This window comes from Silurus meridionalis, chromosome 15 (genome assembly GCF_014805685.1).
Source record: "Silurus meridionalis isolate SWU-2019-XX chromosome 15, ASM1480568v1, whole genome shotgun sequence".
NCBI classification, from domain to species: Eukaryota; Metazoa; Chordata; class Actinopteri; order Siluriformes; family Siluridae; genus Silurus; species Silurus meridionalis.
The window spans coordinates 21,547,215-21,570,963 of NC_060898.1; the positions used below are offsets into that span (position 1 = coordinate 21,547,215).

Consider the following 23,749-nt stretch of genomic DNA (forward strand, 5'->3'; position numbering starts at 1 on the left):
TGAAAAACGTGACAAATAAACTCATCTTGCATTTTGTTTCTGTACTGAGAACTGACTGTACATTTATTGCCTAATATTTTCTACCCTTTAACGAGATAATCAGTGTTCTTCACGTCACTCGTCTTTTTAACCAGAATTTCAAAGCCTATCGATCATTCCGATTTCGAACCTAGTTTCAAAGCGATTCTGTTCCTCTTCTCCGTCACTACCAGGCGATGGCTGTCAGCCGTAATGCAGATCAGAAACGTTTCCCCGGCGCTGGCATGCTGGAGAATAAATACTGAGAAATGTTAAGGTCAACATCAACTGAAAGATGAAAGGTGACACGGAGGTTATTGCGCATTTAAGACGCCGCAGACGTCAAATCCGTCCGGAGATCGAGTAGTGACGCATCAACATCGTTTAACGCACTGAATCGCTTTACTGTAATAGGAACTGCGATTTATTTTTATTTTTTATTCAACAAAAATATTGATTTTTTTATCTATTTATACAAAACAATATCAGAAGTATTGGGACACCTGACTTTTCCCAGCCATATGTGCTTCTTCCTCAAACATCTTACCACAAACTTGGAGGTCACATAAACTAGGATGAATGTGAACACTGACTGCACCACAGGCCTCCTCACCTCACCTTCATCAGTACCTGAGGTTACCATCACCCTTGTGGCTAAATGAGCACAAATCTCCACAAGGTTGGGTGTCCATAGACTTTCTACACACTGGCTGAAATAAATGAGGGTTCTTATCCGGCATACAACTTCAAATTTATAACTTATTTCCAACAAGGAATTCAGAATTCCTATTTAGGATGCTGCTTGTTCTCTTACTCAGCACAAAGCACATTGTTGACGTAAAAGTTATAGCGTTAGGGCTGATTGCTGCAAAGCGTTGACACTGGAGACTCCTTCCATAAATAATTCATTACTTTATCACATGTGACATGCCATGTAAGGCCCTGTGAATGAGCCGTTTCTATGGAAACGGTAACACTTTAGAAAGTGGGAGTGTTCATATAAACTGATGGCCAGCAGCATAGTTATAGAAAAAAACAACCAATAATAAACTGACCAATCAGAATCGGATGAATTTACATTTATTCTGCGTAATAAACCGTAGCCGTGTCCCTTCATTTAGCACTTAGTTGTCTCCGTCCCTCAAACAGCAGCACACTGGCAGCCATTGCAGCGTTCAGACTGTCCACTCCTCGCACCATGGAAATCAATAATCTCCGCCCCCCCGTTTCCTCTGCCAGCTGTAAGGCTTCCCGGCTCAGACCGTGAGTCTCTCCACCAATCACAACAGCCGTGTGGTTACCCATCCAACTCGTACGATACGGCTGAGTCTCTAAAACCAGGTATGTCTGCTTCGACCCACCCGCTTTGTCCTCTTCATCCTCATCTTCACCGCATTCTTTCAGGGACATCTGGCGGCTGTTTACCCATCCGTATTCTCCGGGTTTTTTACGCCGACGAGACGTTTCTATGAGTTCCGGCTTGGTCACGGGAAAGTTGCTTGAGTTATCAGCTACGTGGACGGTCGTAGTGGAGGGAAGGTGATTCTGTAGATCGGTCCAGGACAGGTTAGGGATTATGGGAAGGCGAAAATGGGCGCCCATGGCGGCACGGAGGACCTTCGGCTCCCAGACGTCCACACAACCTGAAAAAAGATTGGAAATTCGATCCTTTACATTCAACCGATATACGCCGAACGAAATGTTTGGCAGCAATTAGGGTTGCAAAATTACAGGAATTTTCAACGGGAATTAACAGGAATAAACTGGTCGTTTACAATATTGCTAAATGACTCATACCTGAACTCAGCAGGACGCTGTGGCATCCGGCAGCAGCGGCGCAGCGTAATGTCGCACCCAGGTTCCCCGGATCCCGCAGATTATCGCAGATAAGCGTCAAAGGCAATGCTTTCCCGTATTTCTCCTCGGAAAATGAGAGCTTGGACACATCTGGACGTCTGAAGATTGCTGCCAAACCATACGGTGTTACGCTGTTATTAACTTGAAATACTCGGAATTGTATATAAATATGAAATTCTTCATTCATAGGTGTTTTGTTTTTTTTTGTTTTTTTACCATTTATAGTTACATTTCTAACAAATCCCTGTTACTGCTTACACTATATGGATAAAACCTTGTGGACACCTGATAATAAAATCAGAAGCTTCTTTTTAAACATCCCATTCCACATTTAATAACCTCCACTCTTCTGGGAAGATGTTCTACTAGATTTTGTAGAGCTCAAGCAGATACTAGGATGCTACGGTCAGGTACTGATGTAGGTGAGGTGAGGAGGACTGTGGTGCAGTCAGCATTCACATTTAGAGGGGTCTAAACCTCTATAGCAGAAGATCTTCTGCTCCAACCCAAAGCATATCTTTATGGAGCTGGCTTTGTGCACAGAGCAAGAGGTTTAAATGATGAGAAAAAACTATTAGTGGTTCCACATCCAAAAAACATCCTGTACAATTGTGAGGGAGGAACATGAGGAGTCAGGTGTCCCAATAATTTTGTCCATATATTGTTATATATGTTATAGCAGCAACAAACAGACATTCCCTCACCGGTAAAGATACGTATGTACCCTTTTTGTCCATTTTAGTACCTGAAGATTATTTACTCTGTAAATACAAACCCTGCAATGTAGCTGTTGCTATAGAATCAAGAATGCCATCAAACCTTTTGACCAATCAGATTTCACACGTTGATTCATAAGTGAGCTTCGGTACAAGCATATGTAGATCTTTTCTACCATGACACTCGATCATGATATGATTTTGTGAGCCATCAAACCAAGCACAGTCTCACTAGCGAGAAGTATGATCTAGTCAGCAGTCATTACACACTTCAATTTCAACTACATTATGATTTTGGAAGCTTTCATGAAATTCACTATAAAATCCCACCCCCTTTGTGCATTACCAATCATATCGAGCGGCATGTCGAGATCAGGCCAGATCTGGACGTCATCCAGCTTGACTTTGACTAAGCTGGCGTGTGCGAGTCTGTTCACAGGAAGCTTGTGAAGTCTTTCCTTCGTGCTGAAGAAGACGGCAAGCGGTGAAGCACCCGCATCCAGAGCATCAGAAATGAGACGTCTTCCCTCCAGGAGGATCTTCCCTTGCTGAGAACGAAGCTTTTTGGACCGAGCCAAGCTCACCAAACGTCTGTAAACGGTACAGGAATTAAAGGAGTTAAAGGTGCAGTGTGTATTTTCTTTTGCTCCATAGAAAAATGGACTGCAATCACTTTGCAAACTTTGACAGGCCTTTTCTTTTCCTCTTCTGTCAAAATTCTGTGTGAATTGCGACGGAAGAAAAATGGTTCTAGCTGAAGGTGGAGCTATTTTCAGGACTAGAAATGTAAAAAAAAAAAAAAACACCACTTGAAATAAAGAAATTAAAAGGCTACATTTCATGGACTTTTCTCATTAGCATTTTTAAGTTTTCTTTAAAGAATACAATGATTAAAGACAGAAGAATGTGCGACGCCTTTAAAAAATTACAAAATATAAAGATTAACAAAAATCTATAAATCTTGTGGCAGCCAGCATTTTACAGATCCAAAGCCTCTGGCTCAATCCGAACCTCAGATTACCATCTCCTCCGAGTTTCTCGTGTTGTCTCATTGTCCTTGTGGGTTCCCTGAGGATTCCCAGGTTTTCTTCACCCCTCTCCAAAACCTGCTGGTTGGTGTGTTATTTCTCTTTGCCCCTTCAGTGTGTAAAGGTTTGCTTGTAGTGTGTCCTGTAATGAACTGGTGCTCGATGGAGGTTCTATTCCCACATTATACACAATTATCCCAAGATCCATGTGTGTGATTGTCCTGAAATGAACTGGTGCTCTATGAAAGTTCTAATACCACCCCACCTTATCCCCAGTTTTCTTGGTCAGGGCAGCTTAATTTGGGGTAGCTGGACCATGGGAAAACTTGGCGTAGGATTGTATTCCGACTCTATAATCAGGATTTATCCTAAACTGACCATCCTTGTTACACTTATATGACTTTTTATTCCTCCATCTTCAGTAGGTTTGTAGGAAAGGATTCCCATTCAGTTGTATTTCCACGCTTCACCACTAGAGGCAGACATATAGTTTACATACATTGTTGATGAATCCTGGGAAAACTGGACATAAGGTTGTATTCCCACATTAAATCCATCTTTTCCAGGATCCCTTTAAGGTCATGAATAAGTGTGACATCAGAACGACATAAATTCTGTCATATAAACATTAGAACAGTACTCACAACACTCGCTTGTCATCAGGATGCGCCTTTTCATATCGCAGACCTTCAACTGCGTGGACATGTGAAGGTCTGGAGGACAAGACATGACTTTCTCGTTTGCTCGTTGCCTTTTCTTGACTCTGGGAATCTGATGCTATCCCCACTGTATCCACTGTTGAAACACACACTATTTGTCTCCGCACACACCTGTTGCTGGTGGTACAAACACTCCTCACGCACCGCATGAGCGTCGCCATATTGATTAGTGTCGACTCTTTGAGTCAGTTTGTCGGTTCGGATCACTAGCGAATCGACTCTCATCCCTAAACCGTTTTTTTCTCTTTTTTTCTTTTTAATTCTCAAACGCATTTACCGTTTGTTATGAATAAAACAAAAATATATAACTGTAAATATATTTGTTTATATAAAAAAGTCTTCTGAAGTGCATCCTAACCACCAAAGCGGAACATTTAAATACTACAATAATTTGACTAACCGAGCAAAAGGCAGCGAACTGAAAACATGCGTTGTTTTGCTTTTTCTTTTTGTTCCTACCCGCATTTGGTCAATTCCGCGCTCCTGCGCTCTGATTGGCTAATTTTATATTGAATGAGTTCGTTGTGATCGCTGATAGGATAGTTCGTCTGTCAATTACTATTATGGCGTTGTCTCGCTTCCTTTGACAGCGGTATAAATTGTATGTATTTTTTGTATGTTGTGCAAAAGAAAAAGGGGAAAAGACAGACATGATTAAACTTTTTCTTATGAACAGTTTCTGTTACAAGTCCACACAAATTCACCATATTCACACTGCATTAAAGCGAAATCAAATATATTAGAATTATCTTTCTACTGTGAATATAAAAATATAAGGAAATAATGAATTGTTCCGTTGTCTTTCAATATTCTTGTAGTATTTTACAGCTTTGTTAAAAATCATTTTCAAAAAGTGTGCATTTTAATTATAGGAAATAATTCTATAATTATTTATTATAATATTTTATAAATGCGGCCAGAGAACAGGGCCAGGGGGCGGGGTCAGAGCTTTAATCCACGACGTGATTGGTTGATCTGTCATGACGGGCCAATCGGCTGTTAGTTGATGGAGATAAAGGAGATTATTTTATTAATGCCTTCATAAGTTTGGCTCTGGTGCTTTTTCGGATGTGATTTGATAATAAACATTATTCTGAGAATTAAACAGTCCTTTGGCCTGGATTCTAAAACATGGATAACATAACAGGAATGTAGAGTAACATTTATTTTCAGAGCAAAACCCTGAATAGAATGGGATGGGTGCCAATGGAGGAAAGAGCAGAAAGGTTTGTATGAAGTGCTGAAGTTTTCTGCTTTTCTTATCCTTTTTAGATTTCTGACGCTTTCTTGTGCATTGTGTATATGTATGACTAGAACTAGAAATATGCCTGTTCACGTTTGTCCATGGAAGAAAAAAAAAAGGCAATGGCTGTATTTTAAATAATCTCAATAATTAGGATTATTGGTCTAATTAAACTGGTTGAAGTTGGTTAATTGAAAAAATAATAATTTTGTGTTACTTTAAATGTACAGAATTAACTTTACGGATCAATGGATCTACAGTGCAATTCATTTGCATGAAATTAAAACAAGGGCATTATTTCATTTCTATAAGCCACACATATATATATATATATATATATATATATATATATATATATATATATATATATATATCTCCACCATCTGTTCCCAAAAAGGTCCCAGTCTGTACTTTCTTTGTCTGCTATATGCTGTAAATGTTATGTAAATATAAATTTAAAAAAACCTAAATGTGCTCCATCATGATGATGTTCCTGTAATCCAGGAGTGGAAGATTTTGGAACAATAATTGAACCCCAGATGTCCTCACACAGTATCCGATCTCAAGTTCCTGTGGCTGAACACAAATTGCTTCAGAGATGCTCCACAATCTTTAGGAAAACATTCCCAGATGTGTGGTGCTTACTCTAACAGTAAAAAAGATAAATCTGGAATGATATTTTCAGGTGCAATCCACTGTTTGTTCCCCATAATGCAGATGCATCTTCTCAGGTACAAGAATCATATGAAAAGAACAAAAGATGTACCACTATATCAACAATGAAACGTGCAGTTTGGGTACCTTTTATTTTTGTGAGTCTTCATATAGACATCTATATATTAATCTGATGTCCTGCCTGGTGATGTCATGGTCCATTTTACCAAATTCATCCCAAACCTTTTATTGCCTGTCAATAAATATATTGATCATTTATACTTACGCCAGATACATTAACTACAATGTAATTTATTACAGAATACATTACAGCACAAGGAGGAAAGTCACTACTTGTCTAGATGGCATGGCTTTCTATCCGGTCTGGGCATTTCTGTGGCTTCAGGGTTGCACATCAGGTCACGGCGGATGATTCAGGACAAGATGTATGTCCCAGAGTATGTGTTATCTTCAATGCCTGGACCTGAGACACTACACAGGGAGTGGAGTCTCCCGGCATTTATCAACATGTTCTTACCTGAGTTTCCCTACCGCAGCATTCCTGTACATGAGCACTTCCAGGTCGGAGAAAAAGTTTGTTGTGGAAAAGTTTCATTTATAATCATAAAACACTGTATATGCGTTATAAGGTATTTCCTCTGGACTCTTCATGTTGTACTCTCAGATCTTAGGTTACATTGCCAAAGGATCATTTGGTCCCATTTTGAAGGTGAAGGACATGGACAATGAAAAGACTTATGCAGTTAAGGTAAATGTATGACCTTTATTTCTCATATCATTGTGTATTAGATCTCATTAAAGGCCTTGATTAATTTAACAGCAGCTCTGGTAAACACGATATGAACAAAAGTATTGGTACACCTGACTTTTCTAGCCATATATGATCTTTCTCCAAACCGTTACCAGAGAGTTGGAACCACATAGTTGGATAGGGCGTCTTTAAATGCCGTAGCATGAAATTGTCCATTGACTTGAACTATAAAACCCAAAAATGTTCCAGCATGACAATGTCCCTGTGCACAAAGCCAGCTCCATGAAGATTGAGTGGAAGATCTCCCGCTATAGAGCTCTGACTTCAACCCTGTTGAACACCTTTGGGATTAATCTCACCTAAATTTGAACATGACTTTAACACACTTGTGGCTGAATGAGCACCAATCTCCACAAAATCTAGTGGAACATCATCTTAGAAAAGTGAAGGTTATTATCATGAGGACATCATGAGGAAAGGTCAGCCAAAACAGTTTAAAACAGTTGTTTGCACAAAACATGCAATTCACCTTCATTTTAAATCCCCAGGAAAACCTTAATGCACAGATAAATAATCAAAAAATGCACTGGTAATTTTATGAGGAGAATGTTGATGCTCCTGCTAGAGATGATGTATACGGGTGGTGCAGCTGTGGCTACAGTGAAAGGAGACTTATTGAATTGTGTTCATTGAGTTCTTGAGTGATGCTATTCATTCTCACAGATACCTGTCTGTGACCCAGCGCTCTGTTATACTGCGTTTCTTTATTGTCATGGATTCATAATGATGGTGGACCAATTCAGGCAGGACATCACTGAAGGTCTAGGTGTGAAATGATATGAAGACACTGGATTTGACTTGAAGATTGTATAGAAATGTAGGGATAATGTACAGGAATATACTGTGAAAAGTATTTCGTTGAGTTCTACGAGATGTCCCACATTTTGCATGTGTTTTTGAACGTAGGTCATCCCAAGTCTGAGATTCTTCGTCTGGGTGTGCTGGACCAGTCTAAAGAAGAAGTGATAATCCAGGTTAGTACAAGTGCAGCCTGTGTACAGTGTGTGTATGTGTGTGTGTGTGTGTGTGTGTATATATATATAATTTTGTTTTTTTAATTTTATTTTCTTTACCCTCAGATTTAAATGTTTCTATTCAAATGCATAGTTTAGTTAAAATAAAAAGTGGTCAAATTAGCTTTATTTTTAGTCTTAGGTCAGCAGTAATTTCTTTAGAGGATTATAATGTAAATTAAGGGTAAATATACGAGTCATTTATTACGGTTTTTATCCTCAGTAGTTCGCTGACTTGGTTGTCCTGTGTCGTCTTTGTCTAATTGTTGATTTGCAGCGTCAGCTCCGCCATCCTTTCGTCCACGACCTGCAGGACTGCTGGCAGACCCAGCACCATCTCTATATTAGTGAGTGACTCAGAATCCGCCCCAGTGGTCCAGATTTCCTTTTCATATTCTACCTCAGGATGTCGATCTTTTTTTAACTTAATCACTCTGGCGTTTCCTTCCAGAGCTTTCACAAACCCCCTTATACCAAGAAGTAGACTCTGACTTTTGATTTCAGGAAAAAAGAATTATAATTCTAAAATTATCTCAAATGGAAAGGGGGAAAAAACAAAGCTTATTATTCTTGAGTAATTTTCTCATTATTAGCTAAAAGAAAGTAGAACTGCATAGCTTGAGGCTAACGCACATATCCAGGAGCTGCATGTATGTTTTTAGTAGCCGAAATTCAGATTAGAGAACCCAGTAGTCCAACCCAAATACTGAACTGTCCAACTGAATTAAAATAATTAAATCTGATGTAGCAACACCTCATCCCTTTTCACTCCTTTTTACCCCCCTTTTATTTTTTTTTCTTACAAAACAGCATTGAAAATAATTTCCACTGAGTTCACCCACCTGTATTTAATACATATACCTGTGTGATTGTATCAGCTGTAGAACAACTTCCTGTGATGGAATGCTAGGCTAGTGGACTTTACATGCTAATGCTGCGTTCTAGTACACTTTGTGAAGACCTTGAATATTTTTGGTCTTCGTGTATCTAGGCTGCAGGGACAGGGCAAGCTGGGGGTGATTTGGGGAACCATGGACAGCGGCGTGTTTATTTTTTGTTAGAAACTAGTTACATACATATAACAAGATGCTGATTTGTGTAAAACGATAATTCGTGTGTGTGTGTATATGTGTGTGTATATATATGTGTGTGTGTGTGTGTGTGTGTGTGTGTGTGTGTGTGTGTATATATATATATATATATATATATATATATATATATATATATATATATATATATATATATATATATATATATATATACAGCTGTTACTGTAAGTCATTTCTTTATTTAACTGTTCACATTGTGAGCTTGCTGAACTTCGGGTTGAAAAGACTTTTCCAAATAGGAATTCCGAACTCCTTGTTAGAAATCATAAGTTATACTTTATGTCGTGCCGGATAAGAACCTTCGCCTAACAAAAACAAACAAAAGTTTGCTGACACCTGATCATTATATTAGTATGTGCTTTTTGAACAGCACATTCCACATTTAGTCCCCATTCGCTGTTATAATAACCTCCACTCCTGTTGTTCCACTAGATTTTGTGAACATGTAACACTATTATCAAACACAGTGTCCTCCTTATCACTCTTTTTCACCTCTCTAGTGTTTGACTACTGCAGTACAGGAGATTTATACACCTACTGGGTGATGATTGGTCAGTTTGGAGAAGAAGCCATTAAGGTTTTCGCTGCTGAGCTTGGTTCTGCTCTAGGTAAGGATCTTAAAGTCATTTGTTTATTGATGGAGAGCTGTATTTTTTTTGTGTACCTATACTTGTACTGCTTTATTTCCCCCATATTGCAGGGTTTCTTCATGATTTTGGAATCATCCATCGTGATGTGAAGGTAAGTATTTTTTTTTTTTTGTCTTGTATTAAGATGAGGATTTAAATGAAAGGCTCTGACAGATCTGTTTTTATTCTCTTTCAGATGGAGAATATACTTTTATCAGATCAGGGTAAGTGCAGGTTGTAATGTGTTTTCTGTCCAGTGGAGGGTGCTGTAGGGTGGCTTTTGGGCTTTACAGAACATTCCAGAATTTGTGCAGAAAATGTGTCTCTGCCTTGAAATGTCCATAGATTACTTTTAGATTAATAGATAACAGAATCTGTAACTGATGTGAAATCGTACCGTTACATGCACATGTGTTAATCCGAATTGATCCAAATGTTGTAATGATTTTATGTTTTCATGTGTGTCAGGGCATTTACGCCTGGCTGATTTCGGTTTGTCCCGGAGGCTCGAACGTGGAGGAAGGGCGTTCACTATATGCGGGACAATTCAGTACATGGGTACAAAATACTAATGGATTGATGAAATAAATCCTGAAAGGTTACAGTATGCAAAAGTCTTAAACCAGCATATCCTTGCTATATGCATGTTCAATGTAATTAATATATACAGTAACTGCTGTTATAATAAAGTTTCCCATGTGGTCTATTTTCGATTTGAAATGTTTCGTAACATCCTCATAGGTCTCATAAAGGCGTTGTGTAAAATATTTCCATGTCTTACAAAAGCTTCCTGTTGCATCACAGCTCCTGAAGTGCTGGGCGGGGGTCCGTACAGCCACGCCGCTGACTGGTGGTCCCTCGGGATCCTGCTCTTTGCATTGGCTAATGGCAAGGTGAAGTCATAAAGCAGGTCACTGACACGTGGCTGCATCGTTGTATCAGTATGCAGGGACATTTATTGTATTCTCTTGTATTCTGATGCTGGACTGCAGGTGGCACAGAGTCTAGACATTATATCTATGTAGAGCAATAAATTGGCATCAGAGTAGTGACTTTGCACATTTCTGACATGGCCGGTACATTTTTAGCAGAGGAAGGAATGCAATACCTTATCTGAATCCACGGAGTTATTTAATAGTCACTCATTCACAAAAAGAGCTGATTTTATTTAACATAACAGAAATAAAATAAAAAATTGTAGTGAATTAATTTGAAAAGTCGTCCTTTTAAGAAATGACTAAGTACTAAATAAAGACGCATTCATATCATCTATGTTGATCTATTCACTGTAAATCTCTTCCGTATAACTTATTCAACATCCTTCAAAATTCCTTCTTTAGACACATTATTTGTACCAAAGAATCTGTAAAACACATACTTCCAAAATCATAATTGTGCACACAAAACCTTCAGAAGTATTGTGCACGCCATAATAACTCAAATAACCACTCTATGCCACCGTGGTAAGCAGAAAAGAATGACCCTTAAAAGGAATATGAGGTTACACTGAGCACCTTGAGCTCAATGTTCGCAGGAATAAGTAACTGACCCATCACAACCCTGACCACGATAAAGTGCTTACTGAAGACAGCGAGAACAAATATGCCAGGTGCCTGAGGGTCTGACATGACATGTTCAGGTAGAATCTGCTCTGAATTGTGAGTTGGTCCTTGATGATTAATATTCGCACTTCTCCTCACAGTTCCCTGTACCTCCAGAGTCAGATCACTGTTGCATGCTGAGGAAGGTGCGCTGCTTCCTCTACGAGATTCCCAGAACCTTCTCTGCTCCATTTGCCCTTCTGCTGACTGAGGTGAGAAATAAACATTCCCCGGGGTGTTAGTTATCAACTGACCAATTAGTCCTGGATCCTCCTGTAGATTTTACCCCAAATCCATTTAAAATATAAGACGTGACCTCATCCTGGCGTCCTCGTCTCCTGGCAGCTGCTGTGTAAGACCCCGACACGTCGTCTGAGAACTCTGGAGTGCTTCAAGCGGCAAAGCTTTTTCCGCGGCACTCCGTTCGACTCGCAGCTGTTACAGAAAAAAACAGTAGATCTGATCCTGGAGCTGAAGAAGCGGCCGGATCGACCCGAAAAAGCCTGCCGAGGTCTCGCACTGGAACCTTTTCCCGATTTTGACTTTGTCTGCAATTTCGTTGGAGATTTAAACTCCGACTCTGCACAAGAAACCCAAACACTAACCAAAGTTAAACTAGTGGAGACTTTCAACTTAGAGCAAGTACCTCAGGGCAACGATCCACAGAGGGCTCTAGTGTGGCAAGATCCTAAATGAATGTTGTTGAAGTTTGAAATGTGTGGCTCAGGATCGTTCAGATTGGGTAAATCTTTCACTGTGACATATTTTTGTGTCCCTTGATGTTTTTTAGAATGTTTGAGCAATAATTTTCCATACAGTTTCTTAGGGCTACTATATATAATAATAGAAACCATGCTAAAATCCTGCCAATAAAATATCCTCCTTTGGGTGACATTCTGCAGACACTTGAAATAGGTCAATAATTACACTAAGTATAATGTTATACATATTTCATCATACATCACTTAGATCTCACAGCTTATTTTATATCCATGGATGATTCCCATGGTGTGACCTCAGGTAAAGATTTCAACCTGAAAACAGGATGTGAGGAACTTGTGAGTAATTGAAATGTGAGTCATTTTTTTGTGTGTATGTTTACAGCCAGCAAACCAAATGTAAAATTACTTACAGTCTCTGTAAACAATATAGACATGGACTAGGAAGCACGTTGCTTACAGTGCCCTCCAGAATTATTGGCACCCTTGATGGAAATACAAATAAATGTAACATGGCCATAGATTTGTTGGCACCTGACCATCAAAACGTTATGTTGTTCTTTCAAAAATTATTGCCACAACCTTCAAAGCACACAGTTGTATCGAATGTTTTTGTGTACTGTACCTTTTACAATTAACCTTCACTGGAACTGAGGCCCAAACCTATTGCAGTTCAAAAAGTGAGTTGGTTTGAAGTTTGTGTATTGCCTCAGCCCTTAACTCAACCTTACTGAATTGCTTTGGGATAAACGTGCAGAAGAGCCGAGTTGATTATAACAGCTAAAGGAAAAAATCTGGATTGGGATGTTCAACAGGCGCATGTGATGTGACAGACTAGTGTGCATGAACCTTTTTTCATTTAGTACACTATCAAGATGTGATATTTTGAGCACAAACCTTCAGAGACCTCGTACAGCTTTATTTAAACAGAACATTTTCAAGAACAAAATGTAATGCCATATTTTCCTCTACAAAGTGTTGTTTAATGTAGTGTTTAATTGCATTATTATTTGTTTCAATCATGTATTAGAAATCGATTTTTTTTGTATATTCATAGCAAGTAATTGGATTCAGCAGATTTAAAGAATCGGTAAGCACAATGCACCTTCGCTTTGCTTCTCAGAAGGTGATTTGTCAAGAGTTATAAATGTATCAGACGAATTGATGGTCAGGGTTGAAGGTGGTTCTATTGATCGAGGGTCATGAACAGGCCACAGCTTGGACCTTGAATAAATCACATAACACTTAAAAAATAAAATTGATGATGGGTTTTGTCATTATTATTTTAATAAATTGGAAAGAACTGGGGTAGTCAGAGATTAATGGCAGACGAGGTAATAGTTGGACAACGAAAAAGATGGGCGTTTTTTAGAAGACTGTATAGACGGATTGTGTTTTTTGGCACCTTCATGGAACTCATGGCTTTACGTCTGCTGAAAAATGTCCTTGTTATTTGACACTATAACCCTGGATCCTTTGTTTATTGTTTTTTATAAAAAATAAAAGCCACGATAGTAGGCGTATATTCTAATACAATAGTATTTGCATCGTATTTGTATCTCTCGTCTTTAAACGATAAAATATAAAGATCGTTTTGGGTCGAATTGTTGTTTCACTGACACTTATTGTAGACAGATGATCATTTTTGTTGCATTTTCTTTGGATTTCCATTCAGATTAATAAAATAAATATTTGCACAGTATAATTTAACACATTTTCTTTTGGGTATTTTTAACTTTTATATAACATACATTTGTATATTTATGCCTAAACATAATAGAAGGCCTTCACAAGGATAACCTGAGGATACATCTTACTCCTCAAGGTCACATCAAGCCTAGCTTCAATTATTAGGGATTTCATTACAATAAACCATTATCCATCCACAGAGAACTAAAATAAAACAAAGGTTAAAACACTGTCCTATAGATACATAGATTATATATATTTATATTTATTCTCTGCTGCGAAATTCAAGACATCTTTATGATACAGCAAGTCATCCTTAAAGCCTACGTGCCTACAGGACATGCCTCACACCGGCGTCCAGGGCGTACGTGGTGACGAACATCGCGTGACGTCGTGACGTATGAGGGGACGCCTCATGAATATGTAACGACGGCTTTTTGTACGCGGTCACGTTGCGTTGCGGCATCACAACGGCAGACTTTGGCGTTCAGAGAGCATCTTCTTCCAGTACATCTCTCGCTCCAGCTTTTTCCTTACACAACAACCAGGTAAGAAAAACAGCTTCCATTTAAAGGATAGGGGAAGTCATTTTCTAAGATATATTCATGTTCCTGGAAAGGTTTCCAAATTGAAATGGTAGATATTTTATATTATAATAATAAAAGGGAACTCGCCTCTTTAAGGAGACTGGAAGGTCATTAATAGTTAATTGGTTAGTTCTTTATGGGTAGAAAAGCATAAAGACGGAGAAAATGTCCTAACATCACTGACAACCTTGAACCAGGACATCATCCTCCTCCTCTTCCGCATTTTGGCCTCATGTACAGGAAATGTAATGAGAGGGAAATGGCGGTTGGGATGATCTTAATTCAATGCAACCCCACATTTTTTAGCAATAAAACTGATTTTTTGATAGGAGAGACCGATGGACGGATGTGGATGAGGGTGTTTGAGGATGAGGGTGTGTACCTGCCCGTGTGCACGTACGCATTTCCATCAAGTGGGTGGTGGTTTTAGTTAAGCCTGTATGGAAAAACCCCCCCTAACCCCAAGGTTGAGTCATACCACACATAATTTTTTCCTGAACGCAAAATTAACACGACGACGGAAGTCGTCCAGGGATTTGTTCGTGACTAGATGTGAAAATGTCGCCCAGCCTGTCATTGAGAAACCGTGGCGAAATGGTGTTTAGGGGAAAAACATTATGGTTGCGCTGAGGAAACGCAGACGCTCGCGTGAGGTATAAGGCGAAATGTTTGCGCAGTTTCGACGCATCTTTGATGCTCGGGGATTTATAGTAGTTATAATAGGGTTTGATGGAGTCGTACTGCGCATGTCACTGGCTTTAGAGTTTACACATCCACATTAATCCACCTTGAGCCAAATCTTGACCTTGACAGTTCCAAAGGTTTGCAAAATTACATTTTAAATCTGTAAACAAATGAAACAACATTTCTCCTGTATTTGTGCAACCTGTGATTTGGTTGCTCAGTATCTGTCCTGCAGCTGGTTTTCATGTTGGAGATGTTTGGTAGGAGAATGGAGCTGGATCCGCCTCCTGCAAAAAGGTGGATTTTTTTTATCTGTTTGAGGGCTGTTTATGGCGTACCTTCATTTGATGGATGTCACCTTTACACGGGTGGGAGGAGGAGGCCTGGGAGGGTGACGCAGTGCAGAACCACAGCAGATCGTCTTCAAGAGAGGATGCACGCAGGACCCGAGCCACAATTAGAAACACCTGCTCTTTGAACGTAAACGATAAATGCAGATGTTCTATATCTCAAAGTCACAGCGATTGACAGAGGTTGAACAGATGATTTAGGAGCAAACAGTACGATGTTGTAGGAAGGAGTAACCTCACTTTCTAAAGTGAGTTATTCCTTTATACTGCATTAATCTGCCTAATTAAAACAAATATATTATTAATTAACAAGGCATCTAATACAATTAAATATCAATTAACTTCCATGAAACTAATTAGTTGTCAATCATTCCATAATGAGCTGCATAGATGATTACAGTTGTGTATCATGGTGATCTTTGAGTTTGGTGAAAAACTGACCTAAATTTTATAAATAAAAAAAATAATAATATGGTCAATCTGGGTGGAAATAACCCCAGGGCCTCATGTACATTCAATCCCATCCGTAACCTTTCTGTGATGGAAAACGTCCACTGATATTGGAGACTCCTTCCATGAATCCTAACTAAGCATCTCATTACAGGAAGCATACGCGTTCTGCAAAATGATTCACTCGCTCTGTGGTGAAAATGGAAATCAATGACGACCTTCACATGTTTGTCCTACAAGACTAAGGTCGGCCATTTTTAGCTCAGGCTTCAGTACATTAGGGAGATCGATGAAGTTTATCGCCACAAGAAACGCCAGTCACGTGACTTGGGTCGATCTGAGATCTCGAGGCATCTCGATGTGTTTTTCAAAGCTACATTTTCTTTTTTCCAATTTTTTTTTATTTTAACAAATATAAATAGACCTGTCTTGTAATTGATCCTGTATACAGTAAAGGAGTTCTATACTGTGTACAGTGAAAAGTGTAACAGACATCAGCTTTTGCAGAACTTCAGATTATCCTTCAAATTATTGCAAAACACACTTTAGCATTTACACTTGCACACATTTGTTTCCTCTCAGTTTCATCAGCAATCTTGTCATTAGGTTAATGATTCATTTCTCTTTTGTTCAGACCTTCTGCATTGACTAACCCGACATGGTGCAAGTCTCAGTCTCCCTGATGGAGGGGAAAAAAATCAGCAAGTGAAGACGCCAGGGACGGTTTATGAATAGAATAAGTAGCTGATGATTGAGTTCTGGAAACCGACTTTGTTTTATGAAAAATAATAATTTAGCAAATCATGCTGTTGAATTTAATATCCCAGTCCAACCACGAAGTGAGGTGTCTGAGGCACCCCCTCCCCCACCCTGCTTTTTAATTTTATTGAATTTATTATTAATAAATTATAATTTTCCCAAAAAAATCTTAATTTATTTTATGCCTCTTGCCTTTATTTACTTATTTTATTTAATAAATACATTTTCCCCAGGTTATTAATTAATTAACATTAACTTTTTAACATGCATGCAATGTTTTTTTGTTTTTTTTTAACCACAGGGAAACAGGATCTTTCAACTGAGATCTAATGTAGATTTTGTGTTCTTTCAAATAAATAATAAAAAAGAATAATAAAATTGATCAATTAAAAAAAAAACTTAAATTTTTTTTATACTGTAAAAAATAAACTATGTAATACTAATAGAGATCTTTAAATTACGTTTTGGAGGCAGTTCGAACGTGTAAACTAAAACTTCTTGGTAAATGAATTAGATGTTTAGCTTAATTTCTCCTTTAAAGCAAAGAAAATGTACTAAGTAGAGCAAATTACGGTGAGAGGAAAGGGTTAAATCTCAGCCCACTCGGGTGGCATTGTGCTCCATTTCCAAAACCTATAAGCTGCTGGTGAAGGTTGGCAAGGAGACCAGGGCTCCTCAAACACATTGGCTAGCTGTGCTTCTGTCTTTCCCTTGACTATGGTGGTGATGAATGAGGGAACGAGGCTTTGTTGTTCTGTGGAAGCTTTGGTTCGGCTGAACAGAGAGGTTTATTCACAGATGAGTGCACTTCCAGCCCTGGTGGGAACGTGGGACTCCTGCTGCTAAGGACATACTAGATATATGTTTATAGAGTCATCACTCCAACCCCAACTCCCCCGTGTACTTGGAGTTACACGGAACGAGATGTTTGTATCATGTCACGGCATCACGCAGTTCATCGCAGCCAGTTCATGCTGGTCTGAGCTGATTGCGATGCAGGAGAGGGAACTTGAGAGGAACATTGATGAGGAACAGGGAGACACGTTTGTTTGTTTTTTATATTTGGTTAAGCCATAAGTTAATTTTGATAATCAGGCTGCTTTTAGCTAAATATTTAAATGCAAATTTAATAATTCCAATCACTGGATTTGCAAACGCTTCCTGAATTCTGTATGTTCACTCGGGTTTTATATGCAGTTGGATTTTCACACCCTGCTGAGTAAGGCTGATAAATGAGCACTGGCAGCATAGTTTAGACAAGCATAAGTTCATAACCCTTCTTTGGGAATCTCTGCGCTGCTCAGCACTCGTTATGTAATCCAGCCTTTATTCTGGAGCTTGCATTTAAACCGAGGAGGGATTTAACCCAGAGAACGTTTGCAACCCAGAGATATTTTACATCGTAGTGCAGAAATACAATTGTACACCTTTGACACACAGTGCAGTCTGGCTCAAAGATGGGTCTGGTACGGTTTCATGCCATTGCTCTCCTGGCATACAGGAATGAGAACGTCCGAATCAGGAGGGTAGCAACAGGTGGTACATGATAAACATCAGGCTTCTAGATAATTGAAAATGAAGGCAATGGTTTGATATTTGTACGCTCCAATAACGTTCCATTTAGTAGCCTACGGTCAATGGTACTTTCGTAGATCATAAAGAAATTGTTTTTGAATATCAGTGTTGCAGACGACCGTCTTATGAGGCTCTTTAATTATTTACACAACAGTTGTATTTAAATATTGAAAAAAATTTTAAGCCACTCACTAATAGTGTCCAAAACAAAACATTGTATCTCTTGACCCGTTTGCTGATGCTGCTACTAAATCTAATGTGGTAAGTAGGAAGAAAGAGGATGGATGGATGAATGGATGGAAGCTAAGTGCTAAGGGAGGTGGTTAAGGCATCAGACTTTTTGGATCCTAAGGTCGTGCGTGAGTCCAAATCCCAGTCACGCCAATCCTGGTCCCTTAAACCCATAGCTTCTTAGTGTAGGTATAAGAAAACTGTAAGTCTCTGAATAAGGGTGCTGTAAATGTAAATAAATGATTAGAGCAAGATGTGTGTATGATATGTAGTAGATAATCTTGGATCATCTATACATTTTCAATTATATACACTTAATTATCAAATGGAGCAGAACTGCACGATGATTGCAGGCAGTAGAATCAGTAACACATCATCCAGAGCGACATACGAGTGCTTTGAGTCTTTCAGTGAACACTGATTCAACACTGAATCAACACTGGTTCACTAGACATCAATAAGCTGTCAGGGTCTTGGCAGTTTAGAGTTCAGAAAGATGATTATGGATGGAAGAAGCTGCTGGTTCTGGTGTGTATTTGCATGTTACGACTTTAACAAACTCCAGCTCCGATTGGACTTTTTACCTGAAAAGAGGAGTGAACTCGCTTTTTGGAGTTGCTTATCCAATCAGACGTGAATCTACTTGTAAAATTGATCGGTGTGGATTTCTGGGCATGGATGCACTCTTAATGAAATCTAAACAGGCTTCCCCAGTGGATACTGATCACTCACACACTTTCTTTCTCCCCCTCCTTCCCTCTTCCCCCTCAGGTCGTTCTGAGCAGCAGGCATCATGACTCACCAGTACCCAGCACTCACCCCCGCGCAGAAGAAGGAGCTGCAGGAGATCGCCCTGGCCATCGTCGCACCCGGCAAAGGCATTCTGGCTGCGGATGAGTCCACAGGTCTGTCCCGAAGTCCCAGCTAACTTCAGCACCTCCGATTCGACTGTTCCCCGCCTCATAGTGTCCTGATCATGCGTTGATTATAACTATCAGCTCTGTGTTTCAGTTTGAATATATAGAAATAAAGCATGTTTTTAAAGCACCAAAATTATTGCCAACATCAGCAAATCTTAAGGTTTGGAAATACTTTTGTTAAATGAAATCCGGGTCTTCCTAAAAAATATTAGACATAATGAAAACCGGTTTAAACACGTTCCTTCTAGGAAACTATAGAACTATAGTTTGTAGGTACATGTGCAGCACTGAGGTGCTTTTTGAGCAACATTCGAATTTGTAATCGCTTTGGTAATACGTGTGCAATCTGTTGCATCTTGAGGCTTGTGCCATTTTCTCTGGCCTGAAGCAGTAACTTTTTGCGGGCATGTGCGCACACAGGGAGCATGGCCAAGCGCCTGAACCCCATCGGCGTCGAGAACACCGAAGAGAACCGCCGCCTGTACCGCCAGCTCCTGTTCACGGCTGACGAGCGCATCGACAACTGCATCGGCGGCGTCATCTTCTTCCACGAGACTCTTTACCAGAGCACGGACGACGGCACTAATTTCGCCAAGCTGATCAAGGACCGCGGCATTGTCGTGGGCATTAAGGTATACTTGCTCCATTGGCGTGGGGTGTGACCACATCAAGCCTGCTGCATGATTATCATTTTTATTGACATTTTATTTCTTCTGAAAGTTTTCGTCTTGAGCTCATGGAAGTGATCAGTGTGTATAAATAATCTGGATAAAGGTTAGGATTGAGATTGAGATTAGGATTAGGTTACGGTGCATGCGGGCCTTTAGAGTGAAATGCCGTCTCCATGGCTACACAATTTATTAAATGGATGGTAGACGAAGATGAGGTTTCTATTAGTTGTTTTTCCAACATGAAGCTGCACTGATAGTGACGTACAGTCAGAAATACATATTGATAGTTTTTCAGGGTTGCTTTATACATTACAAGAGCCGAGTCTACAAGCGAATCACTGATGAGGTTTTTTTGGATGTGATATATTTATTTATTTATTTTTAGTACTAGTTTACATGGTGTTTTTGTTGTTTGTTCTATCCAGTATCCATTTAAAAATATCGATTGATTTAATGAGGTATTGGCACGTACGATCCAACCTAGCTATCTATAACAGTAAAATCGTCGACCTCTGCTAAAGACTGTGTTCTTCTTGCAATAGGTCGACAAAGGTGTTGTTCCTTTGGCAGGGACCAACGGGGAAACCACAACACAGGGTAAAGTATATTAATATTAAAAATGATATTTATTTACATTAAAGTACATGTTAGGATGACTGCTGAATGTTTTTTTTTTTTCCTTTTTTTTTGAATGCATGAAAGGATTGAACAGAGATTATTTTCAAATCAAACAAACACATGGTTCTTCCATATAGTGATGGTTGGGTTTGCATAAGTATTTAACCCCTCCCCCTTGGTTTGACACACATGTCATAGTAAATTCCAAACATCTAATGTAGCATAAATATTCACAATATTTACAGCCCAAAATATACCTATAATTTGAATCCCAGGGAAAACAAAAATTTGTTTTGATGGGACAGTTTCAGATCTCAGGCCGCAATTGACGCACTCGAACGCCGGCATTAAGGCATCAGGACTGATTTCTCTTGTTCACACAGGGTTGGACGGCCTGTCGGAGCGCTGCGCTCAGTATAAGAAGGACGGTGCCGATTTCGCCAAGTGGCGTTGCGTGCTGAAGATTAGCGAGACCACTCCCTCAGAGCTCGCGATCCAGGAGAACGCCAACGTCCTGGCTCGCTATGCCAGCATCTGCCAGCAGGTGAAGCCTCCCCCTCCAGGTCACATCACATAGTGTAAACTGTGGGATGTAGGGATGAAAAAATTTATACTTTTTTTTTTTTTTTTTTTTTTTTTCTCGTTGTAGAACGGCATCGTGCCCATCGTGGAGCCCGAGATCTTGCCTGATGGAGATCATGACCTCAAGCGTTGCCAGTACGTCACAGAGAAGGTGAATAATCTCTTATCTTCATCACTCACTTTTTGTGTGATTGTCTTTTTGATTTCATAGTGCAAGTAATGTGGAAAAAGGCTTTGTGAAAAAAAGGATTGAATCGAAAAAAAGATATTGAAACACAGCCATTCTACAACTGTTTGCACATTGCACCTTGAATTTGTTATAGCGAAACAGTTATGTACAGCATTGACTTGTCAGGTTTGGTCCTCAGCAGCACCCCTAGTGGTCATACCTTCTCTAAACTTCAACCCTAAACCCATTTTTCATTTCAAATCTTTTATTGCACTACTGTGCTCCAGGTCCTCGCCGCCTGCTACAAGGCCTTGTCCGACCATCACGTCTACCTGGAGGGCACGCTCCTCAAACCCAACATGGTGACCGCCGGACACTCCTGCCCCACCAAATTCAGCAGCGAGGAGATCGCCATGGCGACAGTCACCGCCCTGCGCCGCACCGTTCCCCCAGCCGTTACAGGTAACACACCGTAGTCGGCTGTCACTCTGGCGCCTACTGTTTGTCTTTATCGCAGTCCTACTATAATATTGATCGATTGCCTTCTCTCATGCAGGTGTAACCTTCCTGTCTGGAGGACAGAGTGAAGAGGAGGCATCTATCAACCTGAACGCCATCAACACCTGCCCCCTGCTCAAGCCGTGGGCGCTGACCTTCTCGTACGGCCGTGCTCTGCAGGCTTCAGCCCTCAGCGCCTGGCGCGGGCTCAAGGACAACACGAAAGCCGCCACCGAGGCTTTCATCAAGCGCGCTGAGGTAAGTTCATGAGGTTCTGTCTTTGCTATATCTTTGTCTTTTTGTCTAATTTTCTAAATACATTAACAAATCTGCTTTTTCCTGCAGGCTAATGGCCTGGCCGCTCAAGGAAAGTACGTGTCCAGCGGAACCGACGGAGCTGCAGCACAGTCTCTGTACGTGGCCAACCACGCCTATTAAACCCCCCACCCCAATCCCGACTCCCCCATCGCCCTGCGTTCTCCAGCTTCTGCCAACCAGTAGTATCTTCCACCCACAGCACCCACCTCCTCCCTGTCACCAACCAATCACAGGCCTTCGCTGTCGTCTGTCCTCTGTGCAAGAGTCGTCAATTGAAACCTTCTTGTTGCATCTTGTTCAAATTTCTTTAACAGGATTAGGAAGGAGTGTTGGGAGGCAGAGCACGGAGATCTTTTTTTTTTTTCGTCCCAGTGGATCTAAAATATGAATTAATTAGTGTTGCCTGCATGGCTGAATTCTTAACACCTGATTCAAATAGGTTTCTTTGGAAAAAAATTCAGTTATGAGTATTGAATTCCAAGACGCTCGCTCCAGGTTCTGTAGTTCTCATGTGTTTCGTCGTTACTGTAAATTCCGGTCGATTGTGCAGCGGTTGCGAGAGCAGGACGGTGAAGGGAAATAAAATCACGTTATCCATTCCAGACGTCGTACGTGTCCAAAGCATTGCAAGGAAAGTGTGAGTAGAATAAAGGCTGAACAGGAGCATTCCTAAAGCGTGTGTGTGTACGTGTAAGAGGGTGTGTATAGGTCAGTACATCTGTGTGCATTACAAAGGTTTTAAACGAACAATTGACCAACAGAGGAAGATTTATTTAATCTATAGTACCAAGTGTTAAGGATTGTTTGCTCATCTACTGTTTGATAATCATAGAATCTATTAACTCTATTAGTTTGCTGTTTCGTGTAGTGTGCGTGAACGTTCTGCGCGCTCCCTTTCCATCTTTTGTAGCCTAGTGATGCAGAGACGGTGATGGTTTAGGCTCAATACGCCGGTACGGACGGGACTACGGGGAGCTTTCACTGCTGATTTGGTTAGACTGTGATGTTGTTGTGGTGTTATTCCCTAAGCACTTGGTGTCAAGCAAAAAGATATATATAATATAAAATAAAGAGATTCAAACCCCAAATTTGTCTCCTTTTGATTTATATGAACAATAATCAAATGTTGATCTGTACAGGACCAGGTTTGTCTTATTTAATTGCAATGGCTCATGTCATGAAAATACACTGCCCATCAAAAAAAAAAAAAAGTCACACTAATATTTCTTTGACCCTGTCGCCGGTTCACCACTGTTCCTTCCTTGGAGCACTTTTGATAGATACCACTGCAGACCAGGAACATCCCACAAGAGCAGCTGCTTTGGAGACGCTCTGACCCAGACGTCTAGACGTCACAATTTGTCAAACTCACTCAAATCCTGACACGCCCATTTTTCCTGCTTCTACCATAATATACTGTATAAAGAAGTCAGTGAAAAGTGGAGGAGGAAGTGTCATGGTTTGGGGCATGTTTTCTGCAGCAGGAGTTGGGCCTCTTATACAGCTACAT

General features: G+C 40.0%; 3 protein-coding genes across 3 annotated transcripts; 2 read left to right on the forward strand and 1 right to left on the reverse strand.

Annotated features, from left to right (window-relative positions):
• Positions 1-1,082: 1,082 nt before the first annotated feature.
• Positions 1,083-4,539, reverse strand: mrm3b (mitochondrial rRNA methyltransferase 3b). Its single transcript, XM_046867128.1, has 4 exons — positions 4,264-4,539; positions 2,938-3,182; positions 1,816-1,983; positions 1,083-1,661 (listed from the first exon to the last, which is right to left on the reverse strand). Exons 1-4 carry the CDS (start codon positions 4,497-4,499, stop codon positions 1,132-1,134), a joined length of 1,179 nt encoding a protein of 392 aa, XP_046723084.1. The 5' UTR covers positions 4,500-4,539; the 3' UTR covers positions 1,083-1,131.
• An 806-nt stretch (positions 4,540-5,345) lies between these two features.
• On the forward strand, positions 5,346-12,316 carry rskrb (ribosomal protein S6 kinase related b). Its single transcript, XM_046867126.1, has 12 exons — positions 5,346-5,564; positions 6,557-6,817; positions 6,921-7,006; positions 7,975-8,041; positions 8,358-8,427; positions 9,690-9,797; positions 9,890-9,930; positions 10,015-10,042; positions 10,287-10,376; positions 10,623-10,711; positions 11,521-11,631; positions 11,765-12,316. Exons 1-12 carry the CDS (start codon positions 5,535-5,537, stop codon positions 12,113-12,115), a joined length of 1,332 nt encoding a protein of 443 aa, XP_046723082.1. The 5' UTR covers positions 5,346-5,534; the 3' UTR covers positions 12,116-12,316.
• A 1,905-nt stretch (positions 12,317-14,221) lies between these two features.
• On the forward strand, positions 14,222-23,327 carry aldocb (aldolase C, fructose-bisphosphate, b). Its single transcript, XM_046867940.1, has 9 exons — positions 14,222-14,375; positions 19,235-19,368; positions 19,804-20,015; positions 20,597-20,651; positions 21,056-21,216; positions 21,322-21,405; positions 21,711-21,885; positions 21,980-22,179; positions 22,267-23,327. The coding sequence occupies exons 2-9, from the start codon at positions 19,257-19,259 to the stop codon at positions 22,357-22,359; spliced, it is 1,092 nt and encodes a 363-aa protein (XP_046723896.1). The 5' UTR covers positions 14,222-14,375; positions 19,235-19,256; the 3' UTR covers positions 22,360-23,327.
• Positions 23,328-23,749: the final 422 nt, after the last annotated feature.

What these genes read in the sequence shown, in the direction of transcription:
- mrm3b (XM_046867128.1), bottom strand. Translation starts at nt 4,499, where the DNA reads ATGGCGACGCTCATGCGGTGCGTGAGGAGTGTTTGTACCACCAGCAAC. An exon ending in CCTGATGACAAGCGAGTGTT is followed by an intron (nt 3,183 to 4,263) that starts GTGAGTACTGTT and finishes TACCGTTTACAG; the next exon opens with ACGTTTGGTGAGCTTGGCTC. An exon ending in CAGCGTCCTGCTGAGTTCAG is followed by an intron (nt 1,662 to 1,815) that starts GTATGAGTCATT and finishes ATCTTTTTTCAG; the next exon opens with GTTGTGTGGACGTCTGGGAG.
- rskrb (XM_046867126.1), top strand. Translation starts at nt 5,535, where the DNA reads ATGGGTGCCAATGGAGGAAAGAGCAGAAAG. An exon ending in CTGTACATGAGCACTTCCAG is followed by an intron (nt 6,818 to 6,920) that starts GTCGGAGAAAAA and finishes TTGTACTCTCAG; the next exon opens with ATCTTAGGTTACATTGCCAA. An exon ending in TGAGCTTGGTTCTGCTCTAG is followed by an intron (nt 9,798 to 9,889) that starts GTAAGGATCTTA and finishes CCCATATTGCAG; the next exon opens with GGTTTCTTCATGATTTTGGA.
- aldocb (XM_046867940.1), top strand. Translation starts at nt 19,257, where the DNA reads ATGACTCACCAGTACCCAGCACTCACCCCCGCGCAGAAGAAGGAGCTG. An exon ending in GCATTGTCGTGGGCATTAAG is followed by an intron (nt 20,016 to 20,596) that starts GTATACTTGCTC and finishes TTCTTGCAATAG; the next exon opens with GTCGACAAAGGTGTTGTTCC. An exon ending in GCCAGTACGTCACAGAGAAG is followed by an intron (nt 21,406 to 21,710) that starts GTGAATAATCTC and finishes ACTGTGCTCCAG; the next exon opens with GTCCTCGCCGCCTGCTACAA.